At 47.5% G+C, this 24878-nt stretch overlaps 1 protein-coding gene across 4 annotated transcripts in view; it reads left to right on the top strand.

Moving 5' to 3' along the window:
- Positions 1-24878, top strand: part of prkcaa (protein kinase C, alpha, a) — a 446457-nt gene that overhangs the window by 333325 nt on the left and 88254 nt on the right. For 2 of the 4 annotated variants that reach the window (XM_088000739.1, XM_088000738.1), the window contains exon 9: positions 21477-21506. The exons of the other annotated variants lie outside the window; for them this stretch is intronic. In XM_088000739.1, coding sequence (XP_087856865.1) covers positions 21477-21506 — 30 coding nt within the window. The remainder of the gene's footprint in view (positions 1-21476; positions 21507-24878) is intronic. 4 annotated transcript variants of the gene reach the window in all.

Genomic DNA, 24878 nt, shown 5'->3' with positions numbered 1-24878 from the left:
GACTCCATTACTGTCTGGGACAATGTTCCATTACTGTCTGGGACACGACTCCATTACTGTCTGGGACAATGTTCCATTGCTGTCTGGGACACGACTCCATTAATGTCTGGGACAGTGTTCCATTACTGTCTGGGAAAATGTTCCATTACTGTTCGGGACAATGTTGCATTACTGTCTGGGACAATGTTGCATTGCTGTCTGGGACACGACTCCATTACTGTCTGGGACAATGTTCCATTACTGTCTGGGACACGACTCCATTACTGTTCGGGACAATGTTGCATTACTGTCTGGGACAATGTTGCATTGCTGTCTGGGACACGACTCCATTACTGTCTGGGACAATGTTCCATTACTGTCTGGGACACGACTCCATTACTGTTCGGGACAATGTTGCATTACTGTCTGGGACAATGTTGCATTGCTGTCTGGGACAATGTTCCATTACTGTCTGGGACAATGTTCCATTGCTGTCTGGGACAGTGTTCCATTACTGTCTGGGACAATGTTCCATTACTGTCTGGGACAATGTACATTACTGTCTGGGACAGTGTTCCATTACTGTCTGGGAAAATGCTCCATTATTGTCTGGGACAGTGTTCCATTACTGTCTGGGACAATGTTCCATTGCTGTCTGGGACACGACTCCATTACTGTCTGGGACAATGTTCCATTACTGTCTGGGAAAATGCTCCATTATTGTCTGGGACAGTGTTCCATTACTGTCTGGGACAATGTTCCATTACGGTCTGGGACAATGTTCCATTACTGTCTTGTACAATGTTCCATTACTGTCTGGGACAATGCTCCATTACTGTCTGGGAAAATGCTCCATTATTGTCTGCGACAGTGTTCCATTACGGTCTGGGACAATGTTCCATTGCTGTCTGGGACAATGTTCCATTACTGTCTGGGACAATGTTCCATTACTGTCTGGGGCAATGCTCCATTACTGTCTGGGACAGTGTTCCATTACTTTTCGGGACAATGTTCCATTACTGTCTGGGACAATGCTCCATTACTGGCCGAGACAGTGTTCCATTACTGTCTGGGACAATGTTCCATTACGGTCTGGGACAATGTTCCATTGCTGTCTGGGACAATGTTCCAATACTGTCTGGGACAATGTTCCATTACTGTCTGGGACAATGCTCCATTTCTGTCTGGGACAATGCTCCCTGACTGTCTGCGACAGTGTTCCATTACTGTCTGGGGCAATGCTCCATTACTGTCTGGGACAGTGTTTCATTACTGTCTGGGGCAATGCTCCATTACTGTCTGGGACAATGTTCCATTACTATCTGGGACAATGCTCCATTACTGTCTGGGACAATGTTCCATTACTGTCTGGGACAAGGCTCCATTACTGTCTGGGACAGTGTTTCATTACTGTCTGAGACAATGCTCCATTCCTGTCTGAGACAATGCTCCATTACTGTCTGGGACAGTGTTTCATTACTGTCTGGGACAATGTTCCATTACAGTCTGGGACAATGCTCCATTACTGTCTGGGACAATGCTCCCTTACTATCTGGGACAAGGCTCCATTACTGTCTGGGACAATGTTCCATTACTGTCTGGGACAAGGCTCCATCACTGTCTGGGACAGTGTTTCATTACTGTCTGGGACAATGCTCCATTACTGTCTGGGACAAGGCTCCATTACTGTCTGGGACAATGTTCCATTACTGTCTGGGACAGTGTTCCATTACTGTCTGGGACAATGCTCCATTACTGTCTGGGACAATGTTCCATTACTTTCTGGGACAATGTTCCATTACTGTCTGGGACAATGCTCCATTACTATCTGGGACAGTGTTCCATTACTGTTCGGGACAATGTTCCATTACTGTCTGGGACAATTTTCCATTACTGTCTGGGACAATGCTCCATTACTGTCTGGGACAATGTTCCATTACTGTCTGGGACAATGCTCCATTACTGTCTGGGGCAATGCTCCATTACTGTCTGGGACAATGGTCCATTACTGTCTGGGACAGGTTTCCATTACTGTTCGGGACAATGTTCCATTACTGTCTGGGACAATGCTCCATTACTGTCTGGGACAATGTTCCATTACTTTCTGGGACAATGTTCCATTACTGTCTGGGACAATGCTCCATTACTGTCTGGGACAGTGTTCCATTACTGTTCGGGACAATGTTCCATTACTGTCTGGGACAATGCTCCATTACTGGCCGAGACAGTGTTCCATTACTGTCTGGGACAATGCTCCATTACTGTCTGGGACAATGCTCCATTACTGTCTGGGACAATATTCCATTACTGTCTGGGACAATGTTCCATTACTGTCTGGGACACGACTCCATTACTGTCTGGGACAATGTTCCCTTACTGTCTGGGACACGACTCCATTACTGTCTGGGACAATGTTCCATTGCTGTCTGGGACACGACTCCATTACTGTCTGGGACAGTGTTCCATTACTTTCTGGGACAGTGTTCCATTACTGTCTGGGACAATGTTCCATTGCTGTCTGGGACACGAATCCATTACTGTCTGGGACAATGTTCCATTGCTGTCTGGGACACGACTCCATTACTGTCTGGGACAGTGTTCCATTACTGTCTGGGAAAATGCTCCATTATTGTCTGGGACAGTGTTCCATTACTGTCTGGGACAATGTTCCATTACTGTCTGGGACAATGTTCCATTGCTGCCTGGGACACGACTCCATTACTGTCTGGGACAATGTTCCATTACTGTCTGGGACAATGCACATTACTGTCTGGGACAGTGTTCCATTACTGTCTGGGACAATGATCCATTACTGTCTGGGACAGTGTTCCATTACTGTCTGGGACAGTGTTCCATTATTGTCTGGGACACGACTCCATTACTGCCTGGGACAATGTTCCATTACTGTCTGGGAAAATGCTCCATTATTGTCTGGGACTGTGTTCCATTACTGTCTGGGACAATGTTCCCTTACGGTCTGGGACAATGTTCCATTACTGTCTGGGACAATACACATTACTGTCTGGGACAGTGTTCCATTACTGTCTGGGAAAATGCTCCATTATTGTCTGCGACAGTGTTACATTACTGTTCTGGTACAATGCTCCATTACTGTCTGGGACAATGTTCCATTACGGTCTGGGACAATGTTCCATTGCTGTCTGGGACAATGTTCCAATACTGTCTGGGACAATGTTCCATTACTGTCTGGGACAATGCTCCATTACTGTCTGGGACAATGCTCCCTGACTGTCTGCGACAGTGTTCCATTACTGTCTGGGGCAATGCTCCATTACTGTCTGGGACAGTGTTTCATTACTGTCTGGGGCAATGCTCCATTACTGTCTGGGACAATGTTCCATTACTATCTGGGACAATGCTCCATTACTGTCTGGGACAATGTTCCATTACTGTCTGGGACAAGGCTCCATTACTGTCTGGGACAGTGTTTCATTACTGTCTGGGACAATGCTCCATTACTGTCTGAGACAATGCTCCATTACTGTCTGAGACAATGCTCCATTACTGTCTGGGACAATGTTCCATTACTGTCTGGGACAATGCTCCATTACTGTCTGGGACAATGCTCCCTTACTATCTGGGACAATGTTCCATTACTGTCTGGGACAGTTTTCCATTACTGTTCGGGACAATGTTCCATTACTGTCTGGGACAATGCTCCATTACTGTCTGGGACAATGCTCCATTACTGTCTGGGACAATGTTCCATTACTGTCTGGGACAATGCTCCATTACTGTCTGGGACAGTTTTCCATTACTGTTCGGGACAATGTTCCATTACTGTCTGGGACAATGCTCCATTACTGTCTGGGACAATGCTCCATTACTGTCTGGGACAATGTTCCATTACTGTCTGGGACAATGTTCCCTTACTGTCTGGGACAATGCACCATTACTGTCTGGGACAATGCTCCATTACTGTCTGGGACAGTTTTCCATTACTGTTCGAGACAATGTTCCATTACTGTCTGGGACAATGTTCCATTACTGTCTGGGACAATGCTCCATTACTATCTGGGACAATGTTCCATTGCTATTCAGGACAATGTTCCATTACTGTCTGAGACAATGTTCCATTACTGTCTGGGACAATGTTCCATTACTGTCTGAGACAGTGTTCTATTACTATCTGGGACAATGTTCCATTACTGTCTGGGACAATGCTCCATTACTATCTGGGAAAGTGTTCCATTACTGTCTGGGACAATGCTCCATTACTGTCTGGGAAAGTGTCCCATTACTGTCTGGGACAATGTTCCATTACTGTCTGGGTCAATGCACCATTACTGACTGGAACAATGTTCCAGAACTGTCTGGGACCATGCTCCATTACTGTCTGGGACAGTGTTCCATTACTGTCTGGGACAATGTTCCATTAATGTCTGCGTCACGACTCCATTACTGTCTGGGACACGACTCCATTACTGTCTGGGACAATGTTCCATTACTGTCTGGGACAGTGTTCCATTACTGTCTGGGACAATGTTCCATTGCTGTCTGGGACACGACTCCATTACTGTCTGGGCCAATGTTCCATTACTGTCTGGGACAATGCACATTATTGTCTGGGACAGTGTTCCTTTACTGTCTGGGAAAATGCTCCATTATTGTCTGGGACACTGTTCCATTACTGTCTGGGACAATGTTCCATCACTGTCTGGGACAGTGTTCCATTACTGTCTGGGACAATGCACATTACTGTCTGGGACAGTGTTCCATGACTGTCTGGGAAAATGCTCCATTATTGTCTGGGACAGTGTTCCATTACTGTCTGGGACAATGTTCCATCACTGTCTGGGACAATGTTCCATTACTGTCTGGGACAATGTTTCATTGCTGTCTGGGACAGTGTTCCATTACTGTCTGGGACAATGCTCCATTACTGTCTGGGGCAGTGTTCCATTACTGTCTGGGACAATGCACATTACTGTCTGGGACAGTGTTCCATTACTGTCTGGGAAAATGCTCCATTACTGTCTGGGACAATGTTCCATTACTGTCTGGGACAGTGTTCCATTACTGTCTGGGACAATGCACCATTACTGACTTGAACAATGTTCCAGAACTGTCTGGGACCATGCTCCATTACTGACTGGAACAATGTTCCATTACTGTCTGGGACAATGTTCCATTACTGTCTGGGACAATGCTCCATTACTATCTGGGAAAGTGTTCCATTACTGTCTGGGACAATGCACCATTACTGACTTGAACAATATTCCAGAACTGTCTGGGACCATGCTCCATTACTGTCTGGGACAATGTTCCATTACTGTCTGGGACAATGCTCCATTACTGTCTGGGACAATGTTCCATTACTGTCTGGGACAATGCTCCATGACGATCTGGGAAAGTGTTCCATTACTGTCTGGGACAATGTTCCATTACTGTCTGGGACAATGCTCCATTACTATCTGGGAAAGTGTTCCATTACTGTCTGGGACAATGTTCCATTACTGCCTGGGACAATGCTCCATTACTGTCTGGGACAATGCTCCATTACTGTCTGGGACAATGCTCCATTACTGTCTGGGACAGTGTTCCATTACTGTCTGGGACAGTGTTCCATTACTGTCTGGGACAATGTTCCATTACTGTCTGGGACAATGCTCCATTACTGTCTGGGACAGTGTTCCATTACTGTCTGGGACAATGCTCCATTACTGTCTGGGACAATGCTCCATTACTGTCTGGGACAGTGTTCCATTACTGTCTGGGACAATGCTCCATTACTGTCTGGGACAATGCTCCATTACTATCTGGGACAATGTTCCATTACTGTCTTGTACAATGTTCCATTACTGTCTGGGACAATGCTCCATTACTGTCTGGGACAATGTTCCATTACTGTCTGGGACAATGCTCCATTACTGTCTGGGACAATGTTCCATTACTGTCTGGGACAATGCTCCATTACTGTCTGGGACAATGTTCCATTTCTGTCTGGGACAATGCTCCATTACTGTCTCGTACAATGTTCCATTACTGTCTCGTACAATGTTCCATTACTGTCTGGGACAATGTTCCATTACTGTCTGGGACAATGCTCCATTACTGTCTCGTACAATGTTCCATTACTGTCTGGGACAATGTTCTATTACTGTCTGGGACAATGCTCCATTACTGTCTGGGACAATGTTGCATTACTGTCTGGGACAATGCTCCATTACTGTCTCGTACAATGTTCCATTACTGTCTGGGACAATGTTCCATTACTATCTGGGACAATGTTCCATTACTGTCTCGTACAATGTTCCATTACTGTCTGGGACAATGCTCCATTACTGTCTCGTACAATGTTCCATTACTGTCTGGGACAATGTTCCATTACTGTCTCGTACAATGTTCCATTACTGTCTGGGACAATGCTCCATTACTGTCTCGTACAATGTTCCATTACTGTCTGAGACAATGTTCCATTACTGTCTGGGACAATGTTCCATTACTGTCTGGGACAATGTTCCATTTCTGTCTGGGACAATGCTCCATTACTGTCTCGTACAATGTTCCATTACTGTCTGGGACAATGTTCCATTACTGTCTGGGACAATGTTCCATTACTGTCTGGGACAATGCTCCATTACTGTCTGGGACAATGTTCCATTACTGTCTGGGACAATGCTCCATTACTGTCTCGTACAATGTTCCATTACTGTCTGGGACAATGTTCCATTACTGTCTGGGACAATGCTCCATTACTGTCTCGTACAATGTTCCATTACTGTCTGGGACAATGTTCTATTACTGTCTGGGACAATGCTCCATTACTGTCTGGGACAATGTTGCATTACTGTCTGGGACAATGCTCCATTACTGTCTCGTACAATGTTCCATTACTCTCTGGGACAATGCTCCATTACTGTCTCGTACAATGTTCCATTACTGTCTGAGACAATGTTCCATTACTGTCTGGGACAATGTTCCATTACTGTCTGGGACAATGCTCCATTACTGTCTCGTACAATGTTCCATTACTGTCTGGGACAATGTTCTATTACTGTCTGGGACAATGCTCCATTACTGTCTGGGACAATGTTGCATTACTGTCTGGGACAATGCTCCATTACTGTCTCATACAATGTTCCATTACTGTCTGGGACAATGTTCCATTACTATCTGGGACAATGTTCCATTACTGTCTCGTACAATGTTCCATTACTGTCTGGGACAATGCTCCATTACTGTCTCGTACAATGTTCCATTACTGTCTGGGACAATGTTCCATTACTGTCTCGTACAATGTTCCATTACTGTCTGGGACAATGCTCCATTACTGTCTCGTACAATGTTCCATTACTGTCTGAGACAATGTTCCATTACTGTCTGGGACAATGTTCCATTACTGTCTGGGACAATGTTCCATTTCTGTCTGGGACAATGCTCCATTACTGTCTCGTACAATGTTCCATTACTGTCTGGGACAATGTTCCATTACTGTCTGGGACAATGTTCCATTACTGTCTGGGACAATGCTCCATTACTGTCTGGGACAATGTTCCATTACTGTCTGGGACAATGCTCCATTACTGTCTCGTACAATGTTCCATTACTGTCTGGGACAATGTTCCATTACTGTCTGGGACAATGCTCCATTAATGTCTCGTACAATGTTCCATTACTGTCTGGGACAATGTTCTATTACTGTCTGGGACAATGCTCCATTACTGTCTGGGACAATGTTGCATTACTGTCTGGGACAATGCTCCATGACGATCTGGGAAAGTGTTCCATTACTGTCTGGGACAATGTTCCATTACTGTCTGGGACAATGCTCCATTACTATCTGGGAAAGTGTTCCATTACTGTCTGGGACAATGTTCCATTACTGCCTGGGACAATGCTCCATTACTGTCTGGGACAATGCTCCATTACTGTCTGGGACAATGCTCCATTACTGTCTGGGACAGTGTTCCATTACTGTCTGGGACAGTGTTCCATTACTGTCTGGGACAATGTTCCATTACTGTCTGGGACAATGCTCCATTACTGTCTGGGACAGTGTTCCATTACTGTCTGGGACAATGCTCCATTACTGTCTGGGACAATGCTCCATTACTGTCTGGGACAGTGTTCCATTACTGTCTGGGACAATGCTCTATTACTGTCTGGGACAATGCTCCATTACTATCTGGGACAATGTTCCATTACTGTCTTGTACAATGTTCCATTACTGTCTGGGACAATGCTCCATTACTGTCTGGGACAATGTTCCATTACTGTCTGGGACAATGCTCCATTACTGTCTGGGGCAATGTTCCATTACTGTCTGGGACAATGCTCCATTACTGTCTGGGACAATGTTCCATTTCTGTCTGGGACAATGCTCCATTACTGTCTCGTACAATGTTCCATTACTGTCTGGGACAATGTTCCATTACTGTCTGGGACAATGTTCCATTACTGTCTGGGACAATGCTCCATTACTGTCTGGGACAATGTTCCATTACTGTCTGGGACAATGCTCCATTACTGTCTCGTACAATGTTCCATTACTGTCTGGGACAATGTTCCATTACTGTCTGGGACAATGCTCCATTACTGTCTCGTACAATGTTCCATTACTGTCTGGGACAATGTTCTATTACTGTCTGGGACAATGCTCCATTACTGTCTGGGACAATGTTGCATTACTGTCTGGGACAATGCTCCATTACTGTCTCGTACAATGTTCCATTACTGTCTGGGACAATGTTCCATTACTATCTGGGACAATGTTCCATTACTGTTTCGTACAATGTTCCATTACTGTCTGGGACAATGCTCCATTACTGTCTCGTACAATGTTCCATTACTGTCTGGGACAATGTTCCATTACTGTCTCGTACAATGTTCCATTACTGTCTGGGACAATGCTCCATTACTGTCTCGTACAATGTTCCATTACTGTCTGAGACAATGTTCCATTACTGTCTGGGACAATGTTCCATTACTGTCTGGGACAATGTTCCATTTCTGTCTGGGACAATGCTCCATTACTGTCTCGTACAATGTTCCATTACTGTCTGGGACAATGTTCCATTACTGTCTGGGACAATGTTCCATTACTGTCTGGGACAATGCTCCATTACTGTCTGGGACAATGTTCCATTACTGTCTGGGACAATGCTCCATTACTGTCTCGTACAATGTTCCATTACTGTCTGGGACAATGTTCCATTACTGTCTGGGACAATGCTCCATTACTGTCTCGTACAATGTTCCATTACTGTCTGGGACAATGTTCTATTACTGTCTGGGACAATGCTCCATTACTGTCTGGGACAATGTTGCATTACTGTCTGGGACAATGCTCCATTACTGTCTCGTACAATGTTCCATTACTGTCTGGGACAATGTTCCATTACTATCTGGGACAATGTTCCATTACTGTCTCGTACAATGTTCCATTACTGTCTGGGACAATGCTCCATTACTGTCTCGTACAATGTTCCATTACTGTCTGGGACAATGTTCCATTACTGTCTCGTACAATGTTCCATTACTGTCTGGGACAATGCTCCATTACTGTCTCGTACAATGTTCCATTACTGTCTGGGACAATGTTCCATTACTGTCTGGGACAATGTTCCATTACTGTCTGGGACAATGCTCCATTACTGTCTGGGACAATGTTCCATTACTGTCTGGGACAATGCTCCATTACTGTCTCGTACAATGTTCCATTACTGTCTGGGACAATGCTCCATTACTGTCTGGGACAATGTTCCATTACTGTCTGGGACAATGCTCCATTACTGTCTGGGACAATGTTCCATTACTGTCTGGGACAATGCTCCATTACTGTCTGTGACAATGTTCCATTACTGTCTGGGACAATGCTCCATTACTGTCTCGTACAATGTTCCATTAATGTCTGGTACAATGCTCCATTACTGTCTGGGACAATGTTCCATTACTGTCTGGCACAATGCTCCATTACTGTCTGGGACAATGTTCCATTACTGTCTGGGACAATGTTCCATTACTGTCTGGGACAAGGCTCCATTACTCTCTGGGACAATGCTCCATTACTGTCTGGGACAATGTTCCATTACTGTCTGGGACAATGCTCCATTACTGTCTGGGACAATGTTCCATTACTGTCTGGGACAATTTTCCATTACTGTCTGGGACAATGTTCCATTACTGTCTGGGACAATGCTCCATTACTGTCTGGGACAATGTTCCATTAGTGTCTGGGACAATGCTCCATTACTGTCTGGGACAATGCTCCATTACTGTCTGGGACAATGCTCCATTACTATCTGGGAAAGTGTTCCATTACCGTCTGGGACAATGTTCCATTACTGTCTGGGACAATGCTCCATTACTGTCTGGGACAGTGTTCAATTACTGTCTGGGACAATGTTCCATTACTGTCTGGGACAATGCTCCATTACTATCTGGGAAAGTGTTCCATTACTGTCTGGGACAATGTTCCATTACTGTCTGGGACAATGCTCCATTACTGTCTGGGACAATGTTCCATTACTGTCTGGGACAATGCTCCATTACTATCTGGGAAAGTGTTCCATTACTGTCTGGGACAATGCTCCATTACTATCTGGGACAATGCTCCATTACTGTCTGGGACAATGTTCCATTACTGTCTGGGAAAGTGTTCCATTACTGTCTGGGACAATGCTCCATTACTGTCTGGGAAAGTGTTCCATTACTATCTGGGACACTGTTCCATTACTATCTGGGACAATGCTCCATTACTCTCTGGGAAAGTGTTCCATTACTGTCTGGGACAATGCACCATTACTGACTTGAACAATGTTCCAGAACTGTCTGGGACCGTGCTCCATTACTGTCTGGGACAGTGTTCCATTACTATCTGGGAAAGTGTTCCATTACTGTCTGGGACAATGTTCCATTGCTGTCTGGGACAATGCTCCATTACTATCTGGGAAAGTGTTCCATTACTGTCTGGGACAATGTTCCATTACTGTCTGGGACAATGTTCCATTACTGTCTGGGACAATGCTCCATTACTATCTGGGAAAGTGTTCCATTACTGTCTGGGACAATGTTCCATTGCTGTCTGGGACAATGCTCCATTACTATCTGGGAAAGTGTTCCATTACTGTCTGGGACAATGTTCCATTGCTGTCTGGGACAATGCTCCATTACTATCTGGGCAAGTGTTCCATTACTGTCTGGGACAATGTTCCATTGCTGTCTGGGACAATGCTCCATTACTATCTGGGAAAGTGTTCCATTACTGTCTGGGACAATGTTCCATTGCTGTCTGGGACAATGCTCCATTACTATCTGGGAAAGTGTTCCATTACTGTCTGGGACAATGTTCCATTACAGTCAGGGACAATGTTCCATTGCTGTGTGGGACACGACTCCATTACTGTCTGGGACAATGTTCCATTACTGTCTGGGACACGACTCCATTACTGTCTGGGAAAGTACTCTATTATTGTCTGGGAAAGTGTTCCATTACTGTCTGGGACAATGTTCCATTGCTGTCTGGGACAATGCTCCATTACTATCTGGGAAAGTGTTCCATTACTGTCTGGGACAATGTTCCATTACTGTCTGGGACCATGCTCCATTACTGACTGGAACAATGTTCCATTACTGTCTGGGACAGGGTTCCATTACTGTCTGGGACAATGCTCCATTACTGTCTGGGACAATGCTCCATTACTGTCTGGGACAATGTTCCATTACTGTCTGGGACAATCCTCCATTACTATCTGGGAAAGTGTTCCATTACTGTCTGGGACAATGTTCCATTACTGTCTGGGACAATGCTCCATTACTATCTGGGAAAGTGTTCCATTACTGTCTGGGACAATGCTCCATTACTGTCTGGGAAAGTGTTCCATTACTGTCTGGGACACTGTTCCATTACTATCTGGGACAATGCTCCATTACTATCTGGGAAAGTGTTCCATTACTGTCTGGGACAATGCACCATTACTGACTTGAACAATGTTCCAGAACTGTCTGGGACCATGCTCCATTACTGTCTGGGACAGTGTTCCATTACTATCTGGGAAAGTGTTCCATTACTGTCTGGGACAATGTTCCATTGCTGTCTGGGACAATGCTCCATTACTATCTGGGAAAGTGTTCCATTACTGTCTGGGACAATGTTCCATTACTGTCTGCGACAATGTTCCATTACTGTCTGGGACAATGCTCCATTACTATCTGGGAAAGTGTTCCATTTCTGTCTGGGACAATGTTCCATTGCTGTCTGGGACAATGCTCCATTACTATCTGGGAAAGTGTTCCATTACTGTCTGGGACAATGTTCCATTGCTGTCTGGGACAATGCTCCATTACTATCTGGGAAAGTGTTCCATTACTGTCTGGGACAATGTTCCATTGCTGTCTGGGACAATGCTCCATTACTATCTGGGAAAGTGTTCCATTACTGTCTGGGACAATGTTCCATTGCTGTCTGGGACAATGCTCCATTACTATCTGGGAAAGTGTTCCATTACTGTCTGGGACAATGTTCCATTACTGTCAGGGACAATGTTCCATTGCTGTGTGGGACACGACTCCATTACTGTCTGGGACAATGTTCCATTACTGTCTGGGACACGACTCCATTACTGTCTGGGAAAATACTCCATTATTGTCTGGGACAGTGTTCCATTACTGTCTGGAACAATGTTCCATTACTGTCTGGGACAGTGTTCCATTACTGTCTGGTACAGTGTTCCATTACTGTCTGGGACAATGTTCCATTACTGTCAGGGACAATGCACATTACTGTCTGGGACAATGCTCCATTACTGTCTGGGACAGTGTTCCATTACTGTCTGGAACGGTGTACCATTACTGTCTGGGACAATGTTCCATTACTGTCTGGGACAATGCTCCATTACTTCTGGGACAGTGTTCCATTACTGTCTGGGACAATGCTCCATTACTTCTGGGACAGTGTTCCATCACTGTCTGGGACAGTGTTCCATTACTGTCTGGGACAATGCTCCATTATTGCCTGGGACAGTGTTCCATTACATTCTGGGACAATGTTCCATTACTGTCTGGCACAATGCTCCATTACACTCTGGGACAATGTTCCATTACTGTCTGGGACAATGCTTCATTACTGTCTGGGACAGTGTTCCATTACTGTCTGGGACAATGCTCCATTACTGTCTGGGACAGGGTTCCATTACTGTCTGGGACAATGCTCCATTACTGTCTGGGACAGTGTTCCATTACTGTCTGGGACAATGCTCCATTACTGTCTGGGACAGTGTTCCATTACTGTCTGGGACAATGCTCCATTACTGTCTGGGACAATGTTCCATTACTGTCTGGGACAATGCTTCATTACTGTCTGGGACAATGTTCCATTACTGTCTGGGACAATGTTCCATTACTGACTGGGACAGTGTTCCATTATTGTCTGGGACAGCGTTCCATTATTGCCTGGGACAGTGTTCCATTACTTTCTGGGATAATGCTCCATTACTGTCTGGGTCAGTGTTCCATTACTGTCTGGGACAATGTTCCATTATTGCCTGGGACAGTGTTCCATTCCTGTCTGGGACAATGTTCCATTACTGTCAGGGACAATGTTCCATTGCTGTGTGGGACACGACTCCATTACTGTCTGGGACAATGTTTCATTACTGTCTGGGACACGACTCCATTACTGTCTGGGAAAATACTCCATTATTGTCTGGGACAGTGTTCCATTACTGTCTGGAACAATGTTCCATTACTGTCTGGGACAGTGTTCCATTACTGTCTGGTACAGTGTTCCATTACTGTCTGGGACAATGTTCCATTACTGTCAGGGACAATGCACATTACTGTCTGGGACAATGCTCCATTACTGTCTGGGACAGTGTTCCATTACTGTCTGGAACGGTGTACCATTACTGTCTGGGACAATGTTCCATTACTGTCTGGGACAATGCTCCATTACTTCTGGGACAGTGTTCCATTACTGTCTGGGACAATGCTCCATTACTTCTGGGACAGTGTTCCATCACTGTCTGGGACAGTGTTCCATTACTGTCTGGGACAATGCTCCATTATTGCCTGGGACAGTGTTCCATTACATTCTGGGACAATGTTCCATTACTGTCTGGCACAATGCTCCATTACAGTCTGGGACAATGTTCCATTACTGTCTGGGACAATGCTTCATTACTGTCTGGGACAGTGTTCCATTACTCTCTGAGACAATGCTCCATTACTGTCTGGGACAGGGTTCCATTACTGTCTGGGACAATGCTCCATTACTGTCTGGGACAGTGTTCCATTACTGTCTGGGACAATGCTCCATTACTGTCTGGGACAGTGTTCCATTACTGTCTGGGACAATGCTCCATTACTGTCTGGGACAATGTTCCATTACTGTCTGGGACAATGCTTCATTACTGTCTGGGACAATGTTCCATTACTGTCTGGGACAATGTTCCATTACTGACTGGGACAGTGTTCCATTATTGTCTGGGACAGCGTTCCATTATTGCCTGGGACAGTGTTCCATTACTTTCTGGGATAATGCTCCATTACTGTCTGGGTCAGTGTTCCATTACTGTCTGGGACAATGTTCCATTATTGCCTGGGACAGTGTTCCATTCCTGTCTGGGACAGTGTTCCATTACTGTCTGGGACAATGTTCCATTACTGTCTGGGACAGTGTTCCATTACTGTCTGGGACAATGCTCCATTATTGCCTGGGACAGTGTTACATTATTGCCTGGGACAGTGTTCCATTACTGTCTGGGACAGTGTTCCATCACTGTCTGGGACAGTGTACAATTACTGTCTGGGACAGTGTTCCATTACTGTCTGGGACAGTGTTCCATTACTGTCTGGGACAATGTTCCATTATTGCCTGGGACAGTGTTCCATTACTGTCTGGGACAGTGTTCCATCACTGTCTGGGACAGTGTACAATTACTGTCTGGGACAGTGTTCCATTACTGTCTGGGACAGTGTTCCATTACTGTCTGGGACAGTGTTCCATCACTGTCTGGGACAGTGTACAATTACTGTCTGGCACAGTGTTCCATTACTGTCTGGGACAGTGTTCCATTACTGTATGGGACAGTGTTCCATTACTGTCTGGGACAATGCTCCATTACTGTCTGGGACAGTGTTCCCTTACTGTCTGGGACAATGCTCCAGTATTGTCTGGGACAGTGTTCCATTACTGTCTGGGACAGTGTTCCATCACTGTCTGGGACAATGCTTCATTTCTGTCTTGGACAGTGTTCCATTACTGTCTGGGACAATGCTCCATTACTGTCTGGGACAGTGTTCCATTACTGTCTGGGACAATGTTCCACTACTGTCTGGGACAATGTTCCATTACTGTAGGGACAGTGTTCCATTACTGTCTCGTACAATGTTCCATTACTGTCTGGGACAATGCTCCATTACTGTCTGGGACAGTGTTCCATTACTGTCTGGGACAATGTTCCATTATTGCCTGGGACAGGGTTCCATTACTGTCTGGGACAATGTTCCATTCCTGTCTGGGACAATGCTCCATTACTGTCTGGGACACTGTTCCATTACTGTCTGGGACAGTGTTCCATTATTGCCTGGGACAGTGTTCCATTACTGTCTGGGATAATGTTCCATTACTGTCTGGGACAGTGTTCCGGTGTTGCCCGGGACAGTGTTCCATTACTGTCTGGGACAGTGTTCCATTATTGCCTGGGACAGTGTTCCATTAGTGTCTGGGACAGTGTTCCATTACTGTCTGGGACAATGTTCCATTACTATCTGGGACAGTGTTCCATTACTGTCTGGGACAATGCTCCATTATTGCCTGGGACAGTGGTCCATTATTGCCTGGGACAGTGTTCCATTACTGTCTGGGACAGTGTACCATTTCTGTCTGGGACAATGTTCCATTATTGCCTGGGACAGTGTTCCATTACTGTCTGGGACAGTGTTCCATTACTGTCTGGGACAGTGTACAATTACTGTCTGGGACAGTGTTCCATTACTGTCTGGGACAGTGTTCCATTATTGCCTGGGACAGTGTTCAATTACTGTCTGGGACAGTGTTCCATTACTGTCTGGGACAATGCTCCATTATTGCCTGGGACAGTGTTCCATTACTGTCTGGGACAATGTTCCTTTACTGTCTGGGACAATGCTCCATTACTGTCTGGGACAGTGTTCCATTACTGTCTGGGACAATGCTCCATTACTGTCTGGGACAGTGTTCCATTATTGCCTGGGACAGTGTTCCATTTCTGTCTGGGACAATGCTCCATTACTGTCTGGGACAGTGTTCCATTACTGTCTGGCACAATGCTCCATTACTGTCTGGGACAATGCTCCATTACCGTCTGGGACAGTGTTCCATTACTGTCTGGGACAATGCTCCATTACTGTCTGGGACTGTGTTCCATTACTGTCTGGGACAATGCTCCATTACTGTCTGGGACAGTGTTCCATTACTGTCTGGGACAGTGTTCCATTACTGTCTGGGACAATGCTCCATTACTGTCCGGGACAGTGTTCCATTACTGTCTGGGACAATGCTCCATTACTGTCTGGGACAGTGTTCCATTACTGTCTGGGACAATGCTCCATTACTGTCTGGGACAGTGTTCCATTACTGTATGGGACAGTGTTCCATTACTGTCTGGGACAATGCTCCATTACTGTCTGGTACAATGCTCCATTACTGTCTGGGACAGTGTTCCATTACTGTCTGGGACAATGCTCCATTACTGTCTGGGACAGTGTTCCATTACTGTATGGGACAGTGTTCCATTACTGTCTGGGACAATGCTCCATTACTGTCTGGGACAATGCTCCATTACTGTGTGGGACAGTGTTCCATTACTGTATGGGACAGTGTTCCATTACTGTCTGGGACAATGCTCCATTACTGTCTGGTACAATGCTCCATTACTGTCTGGGACAGTGTTCCATTACTGTCTGGGACAATGCTCCATTACTGTCTGGGACAGTGTTCCATTACTGTATGGGACAGTGTTCCATTACTGTCTGGGACAATGCTCCATTACTGTCTGGGACAATGCTCCATTACTGCCTGGGACAGTGTTCCATTACTGTCTGGGACAATGCTCCATTACTGTGTGGGACAGTGTTCCATTACTGTATGGGACAGTGTTCCATTACTGTCTGGGACAATGCTCCATTACTGTCTGGGACAATGCTCCATTACTGTCTGGGACAGTGTTCCATTACTGTCTGGGACAATGCTCCATTACTGTCAGGGTCAGTGTTCCATTACTGTCTGGGACAATGTTCCATTACTGTCTGGGACAGTGTTCCATTACTGTCTGGGACAATACTCCATTACTGTCTGGGACAATGCTCCATTACTGTCTGGGACAGTGTTCCATTACTGTCTGGGACAATGCTCCATTACTGTCAGGGTCAGTGTTCCATTACTGTCTGGGACAATGTTCCATTACTGTCTGGGACAGTGTTCCATTACTGTCTGGGACAATGTTCCATTATTGCCTGGGACAGTGTTCCATTACTGTCTGGGACAGTGTTCCATTACTGTCTGGGACAGTGTACAATTACTGTCTGGGACAGTGTTCCATTACTGTCTGGGACAGTGTTCCATTACTGTCTGGGACAAGGCTTCATTACTGTCTGGGACACTGTTCCATTACTGTCTGGGACAGTGTTCCATAATTGCCTGGGACAGTGTTCAATTACTGTCTGGGACAGTGTTCCATTACTGTCTGGGACAATGCTCCATTATTGTCTGGGACAGTGTTCCATTATTGCCTGGGACAGTGTTCAATTACTGTCTGGGACAGTGTTCCATTACTGTCTGGGACAATGCTCCATTATTGCCTCGGACAGTGTTCCATTATTGTCTGGGACAGTGTTCCATTATTGTCTGGGACAGTGTTCCATTACTGTCTGGGACAATGCTCCATTACTGTCTGGGACAGTGTTCCATTACTGTCTGGGACAATGCTCCATTACTGTCTGGGACAGTGTTCCATTATTGCCTGGGACAGTGTTCCATTACTGCCTGGGACAATGCTCCATTACTGTCTGGGACAGTGTTCCATTACTGCCTGGGACAATGCTCCATTACCGTCTGGGACAGTGTTCCATTACTGTCTGGGACAATGCTCCATTACTGTCTGGGACAGTGTTCCATTACTGTCTGGGACAATGCTCCATTACTGTCTGGGACAGTGTTCCATTACTGTCTGGGACAATGCTCCATTACTGTCTGGGACAGTGTTGCATTATTGCCTGGGACAGTGTTCCATTACTGTCTGGGACAATGTTCCATTACTGTTTGGGACAATGCTCCATTACTGTCTGGGACAATGCACATTACTGTCTGGGACAATGCTCCATTACTGTCTGGGACAGTGTTCCATTATTGCTTGGGACAGTGTTCCATTACTATTCTGGGACAATGCTGCATTACTGTCTGGGACAGTGTTCCATTACTGTCTGGGACAATGCTCCATTACTGTCTGGGACAGTGTTCCATTACTGTCTGTGACAAGGCTCCATTACTGTCTGGGACAGTGTTCCATTACTGTCTGGGACAATGCTCCATTACTGTCTGGGACAGTGTTCTATTACTGTCTGGGACAATGCTCCATTACTGTCTGGGACAGTGTTCCAGTATTGCCTGGGACAGTGTACAATTACTGTCTGGGACAGTGTTCCATTATTGCCTGGGACAGTGTTCCATTACTGTCTGGGACAGTGTTCCATTACTGTCTGGAACAATGCGCCATTACTGTCTGGGACAGTGTTCCATTACTGTCTGGGACAATGCTCCATTACTGTCTGGGACAGTGTTCCATTACTGTCTGGGACAATGCTCCATTACTGTCTGGGACAGTGTTCCATTACTGTCTGGGACAGTGTTCCATTACTGTCTGGGACAATGCTCCATTACTGTCTGGGACAATGCTGCATTACTGTCTGGGACAGTGTTCCATTATTGCCTGGGACAGTGTACAATTACTGTCTGGGACAGGGTTCCATTATTGCCTGGGACAGTGTTCCATTACTGTCTGGGACAGTGTACAATTACTGTCTGGGACAATGCTCCATTACTGTCTGGGACAATGTTCCATTACTGTCTGGGACAATGTTCCATTACTGTCTGGGACAATGCTCCATTACTGTCTGGGACAATGCTCCATTACTGTCTGGGACAATGTCCCATTACTGTCTGGGACAATGTTCCATTACTGTCTGGGACAATGCTCCATTACTGCCTGGGACAGTGTTCCATTACTGTCTGGGACAATGTTCCATTACTGTCTGGGACAACGCTCCATTACTGTCTGGGACAATGCTCCATTACTGTCTGAGACAATGTTCCATTACTGTCTGGGACAGTGTTCCATTACTGTCTGGGTCAATGCTCCATTACTGTCTGGGACAATGTTCCATTACTGTCTGGGACAATGTTCCATTACTGTCTGGGACAGTGTTCCATTACTGTCTGGGACAATGCTCCATTACTGTCTGGGACAATGCTCCATTACTGTCTGGGACAATGTTCCATTACTGTCTGGGACAATGCTCCATTCTTGCCTTGGACAGTGCTCCATTACTCTCCAGGACAATGCTCCCTTACTGTCTGGGACAGAATTCCATTACTGTCTGGGACAGTGTTCCATTACTGTCTGGGACAATGTTCCATTACTGTCTGGGACAATGCTCCATTACTGTCTGAGACAGTGTTCCATTACTGTCTGGGACAATGCACATTACTGTCTGGGACAGGTTTCCATTACTGTCTGAGACAATGTTCCATTACTGTCTGGGACAATGCTCTATTACTGTCTGGTACAATGTTCCATTACTGTCTGGGACAATGCTCCATTACTGTCTGGGACAATGCTCCATTACTGTCTGGGACAATGTTCCATTACTGTCTGGGACAATGCTCCATTACTGTCTGGGACAGTGTTCCATTACTGTCTGGAACAATGCACCGTTATTCTCTGGGACAGTATTCCATTACTGTCTGGGGCAATGTTCCATTACTGTCTGGGACAATGCTCCATTACAGTCTGGGACAATGTTCCATTACAGGCGGGGGCAATGCTCCATTACTGTCTGGGACATTGCTCCATTACTGTCTGGGACACTGTTCCATTACTGGTGGGCGGCACGGTGGCACAGTGGTTAGCACTGCTGCCTCACAGCGCCTGAGACCCAGGTTCAATTCCCGCCTCAGGCGACTGACTGTGTGGAGTTTGCACGTTCTCCCCGTGTCTGCGTGGGTTTCCTCTGGGTGCTCCGGTTTCCTCCCACAGTCCAAAGATGTGCAGGTCAGGTGACTTGGCCGTGCTAAATTGCCCGTAGTGTTAGGTAAGGGGTAAATGTAGGGGCATGGGTGGCTTGCGCTTCGGCGGGTTTGTGTGGACTTGTTGGGCCGAAGGGCCTGTTTCCACGCTGTAATGTAATCTAATCTAATCTAAACTGTCTGAGACAATAGTGCATTACTGTCTCTCCAGGATACCTATTCTTACAGGCAGTGGAGAGTGCTTGTCACTGTAAGGTTATGACCATGACTTTCGCGTTCCTTCCTGATAATTCTCCGAGGTGATGGAGCAGCCATAGGAAAACCCACTAAGAAATTGTAATGATGTTATTATAGAAATCATGCTTTGAATGAAACCGCAGCTAATCTCCCCAAAGGTTAAATGATGTGTGGTTTGCTGTGTTGCCCCAGTGTTTCCCCTCACTGAAGGTATCCGTCAGATCCATTTTGGTTTAAACCTGATAAGGATCCAAACTGTACCTGGTGCTAGGTTGCTCGCAAGTGTTTGTAATGACGTGCCCTCATTGTTATCATTGTCCACTGTGGCGCAGGGACCCCACAGTCCGCTGGGTCTCCATGGGGACCATCACTGGACTGAAAACATCCCTGTGAGCTCAGGTCAATATCCATGACTTGCCCTTATGAGGGCTTGACCTGACATGAGGAAGACAACTGTGTGTTAAGAAGGAGAGAGACTGAACACAGCCTTGAGCAGGAGGGGCCTCTCTACAAAGCTGCATTGAGCTTGTTTCTGCTGAAGGCTGGGTTTTATCGTTAATCTGTTTCTGAAGTGAATTCTTGGTCCAGCCAGTGGCTTGTTTGATCCTGTGCCACAGTGCCACAGCTGAAGTGCCACTGTGTTAAACTGTTGCTCAATGAAGACACTTTGATGATCTTACTGATTTCCCTGAGAAAGACACAGCCACATTCTCAGAAAGTACCTGTCTGAACACGGTGAAGCCTGATGTTTATGTCTCATTATCAACTTGTTGCCTCATTCCAGTCTGTTAACTCGTGGTTTGTGTCTTGGCGAGGCTGTCTCTATCCATCTATGTGATCGGTATCTCTCAATGTTATGAATTCTGTTAAACTGAGATGTTTATGCCAACGCCTGTCTGTGTGCCATTTATTCCTGTCACTTGCAGTAATTGTTGCTTTTTTTCTCTCTCTTTCTCTCTCCACCTTTCTCTTCTCGATTAATCTTGCAGTTCTTTCCCTTTCCTGTCTCTTCCAGGGTCATCCTATTAATAATCATCTCTTTAAGGTAGTCCTCTCTGGTTATTTTCTTAGCATCTTACTAATGCCTCCATGTAATGTTTATGTGACAGAGCAGTGCCCAATCAGGAGTGCGTTACAAGGCAGTCAAACATTGAGCGGTTATAGATTGTGAGCTGGGATGACGGCCTCTTGATGTATCACTGCCCTAAAACGCACTCCAGTGTGTGTTCATACATTTCTCTCAGTTACACGTTTTGCTTCACCTTTCTTGGTTCCAGTTAAGTTTGCTTTGGAAATGATTCTCGTGATAAGTCATTCAGCATGTGTTTGAAGTTTGCTGTGTGTGTGCATGCCTGCAGAGTATTCTGCCTGTGGGAGACAATGCAGTAAGTCAAGGGCAGAAGGTAGAATGGCCCATGTTCAATAACAGAAGGGAGACAGAGCCCCAGACATCCTAATTAAACAGGCTGGCAGTTGGCATGTTTATAATGCTTGGGATTGGCAGGGATGGAGAGGGTCTCGGGAGATTTTGAGAACAAATTGTTCTGGTTTTTCCTTTAGTCATGGGACAATACTGGCTGGGCCCAGTGTTTATTGCCTGTCCCTGTTTGCCCCCTTGGGAAGGTGGGGGTGAGCTACCTTGCTGAATCGCTGCAGTCCATGTGCTCTGGTTTGACCCTTAGGGAGGGAATTCCAGGATTTTGACCCAATGACAGTGAACGAACGGCGATATATTTCCTAGTCAGGAAGGTGAGTGGCTTGCTGGGGGAACTGCAGGGGGGTGGGGAGGTGTTTCCATGTATCACTGCCTTTGTCCTTCTAGATGGAAGCAATGATGTGGAGGAGCTGGTGTTGGACTGGATTGGACAAAGTTAAAAATCACATAACACCAAGTTATAGTGCTCGAAATCTAGTGCTTCCAAGTAAACCTGTCGGATTATAGCCTTCCTGATAGAAATGGCTGTGGATTTGGAAGGTGCAGTCTGAGGATCTTTGGTGGATTTCTGCAGAGTATAGTACTCACTGCTGCTCGTGATCGTGGGTGGTGGGGGGAGTGGGTGGGTGTGGTTGTGCTGATCGTGGGTGTGGGGGGAGTGGGTGGGTGTGGTTGTGGTGCTGATCGTGTGTGGTGGGGGGAGTGGGTGGGTGTGGTTGTGCTGATTGTGGGTGGTGGGGGGAGTGGGTGGGTGCGGGTTGTGCTGATCGTGGGTGTGGGGGGAGTGGGTGGGTGTGGTTGTGGTGCTGACCGTGCGTGGTGGGGGGAGTGGGTGGGTGTGGTTGTGGTGCTGACCGTGGGTGGTGGGGGGAGTGGGTGGGTGTGGTTGTGCTGACCGTGGGTGGTGGGGGGAGTGGATGGGTGTGGTTGTGGTGCTGACCGTGGGTGTGGAGGGAGTGGGTGGGTGTGGGTTGTGGTGCGGATCGTGGGTGGTGGGGGGAGTGGGTGGGTGTGGTTGTGGTGCTGATCATGGGTGGTGGGGGAGTGGGTGGGTGTGGTTGTGCTGATCGTGGGTGGTGGGGGAGTGGGTGGGTGTGGTTGTGCTGATCGTGGGTTGTGGGGGAGTGGGTGTGTGTGGTTGTGCTGATTGTGGGTGGTGGGGGAGCGGGTGGGTGTGGTTGTGCTGATCGTGGGTGGTGGGGGAGTGGGTGGGTGTGGTTGTGCTGATCGTGGGTTGTGGGGGAGTGGGTGTGTGTGGTTGTGTTGATCGTGGGTGTGGGGGGAGTGGGTGGGTGTGTTTGTGTTGATCGTGGGTGTGGAGGGAGTGCGTGGGTGTGGTTGTGGTGCGGATCGTGGGTGGTGGGGGGAGTGGGTGGGTGTGGTTGTGGTGCTGATCATGGGTGGTGGGGGAGTGTGTGGGTGTGGTTGTGTTGATTGTGGGTGGTGGGGGAGTGGGTGTGTGTGGTTGTGTTGATTGTGGGTGGTGGGGGAGTGGGTAGTTGTGGTGCTGATCGTGGGTGGTGGGGGAGTGGGTGTGTGTGGTTGTGCTGATCGTGGGTGGTGGGGGAGTGGGTGGGTGTGGTTGTGCTGATCGTGGGTGGTGGGGGAGTGGGTGTGTGTGGTTGTGTTGATCGTTGGTGGTGGGGGAGTGGGTGGGTGTGGTTGTGTTGATCGTGGGTGGTGGGGGAGTGGGTGGGTGTGGTTGTGTTGATCGTGGGTGGTGAGGGAGTGGGTGGGTGTGGTTGTGTTGATTGTGGGTGGTGGGGGAGTGGGTGGGTGTGGTTGTGCTGATCGTGGGTGGTGGAGGGAGTGGGTGGGTGTGGTTGTGGTGCTGATCGTGGGTGGTGGGGGGAGTGGGTGGGTGTGGTTGTGTTGATCGTGGGTGGTGGAGGGAGTGGGTGGGTGTGGTTGTGGTGCTGATCGTGGGTGGTGGGGGGAGTAGGTGGTGTAGTTGTGCTGCTGATCGTGGGTGGTGGGGGAGTGGGTGTGTGTGGTTGTGCTGATCGTGGGTGGTGGAGTGGGTGGGTGTGGTTGTGTTGATCGTGGGTGGTGGGGGAGTGGGTGGGTGTGGTTGTGTTGATCGTGGGTGGTGGGGGAGTGGGTGGGTGTGGTTGTGTTGATCGTGGGTGGTGGAGTGGGTGGGTGTGGTTGTGTTGATCGTGGGTGGTGGGGGAGTGGGTGGGTGTGGTTGTGTTGATCGTGGGTAGTGGGGGAGTGGGTGGGTGTGGTTGTGTTGATCGTGGGTGGTGAGGGAGTGGGTGGGTGTGGTTGTGTTGATCGTGGGTGGTGGGGGAGTGGGTGGGTGTGGTTGTGTTGATCGTGGGTGGTGGGGGAGTGGGTGGGTGTGGTTGTGCTGATCGTGGTGGTGGAGGGAGTGGGTGTGGTTGTGTTGATCGTGGGTGGTGGGGGAGTGGGTGGGTGTGGTTGTCTTGATCGTGGGTGGTGGGGGAGTGGGTGGGTGTGGTTGTGCTGATCGTGGGTGGTGGGGGAGTGGGTGGGTGTGGTTGTGTTGATCGCGGGTGGTGGAGGGAGTGGGTGGGTGTGGTTGTGTTGATCGCGGGTGGTGGAGGGAGTGGGTGGGTGTGGTTGTGCTGATCGTGGGTGGTGGGGGAGTGGGTGGGTGTGGTTGTGTTGATCGTGGGTGGTGGGGGAGTGGGTGGGTGTGGTTGTGCTGATCTTGGGTGGTGGGGGGAGTGGGTGGGTGTGGTTGTGCTGATCGCGGGTGGTGGAGGGAGTGGGTGGGTGTGGTTGTGTTGATCGCGGGTGGTGGAGGGAGTGGGTGGGTGTGGTTGTGTTGATCGCGGGTGGTGGAGGGAGTGGGTGGGTGTGGTTGTGTTGATCGCGGGTGGTGGAGGGAGTGGGTGGGTGTGGTTGTGCTGATCGTGGGTGGTGGAGGGAGTGGGTGGGTGTGGTTGTGCTGATCGTGGGTGGTGGAGGGAGTGGGTGGGTGTGGTTGTGTTGATCGCGGGTGGTGGAGGGAGT

This window comes from Chiloscyllium plagiosum, unplaced genomic scaffold (genome assembly GCF_037043375.1).
Source record: "Chiloscyllium plagiosum isolate Xiang-an unplaced genomic scaffold, Cpla_swu_hap1 HiC_scaffold_25, whole genome shotgun sequence".
Lineage (NCBI taxonomy): Eukaryota > Metazoa > Chordata > Chondrichthyes > Orectolobiformes > Hemiscylliidae > Chiloscyllium > Chiloscyllium plagiosum.
This window is presented reverse-complemented; position numbering and strand designations above follow the sequence as displayed.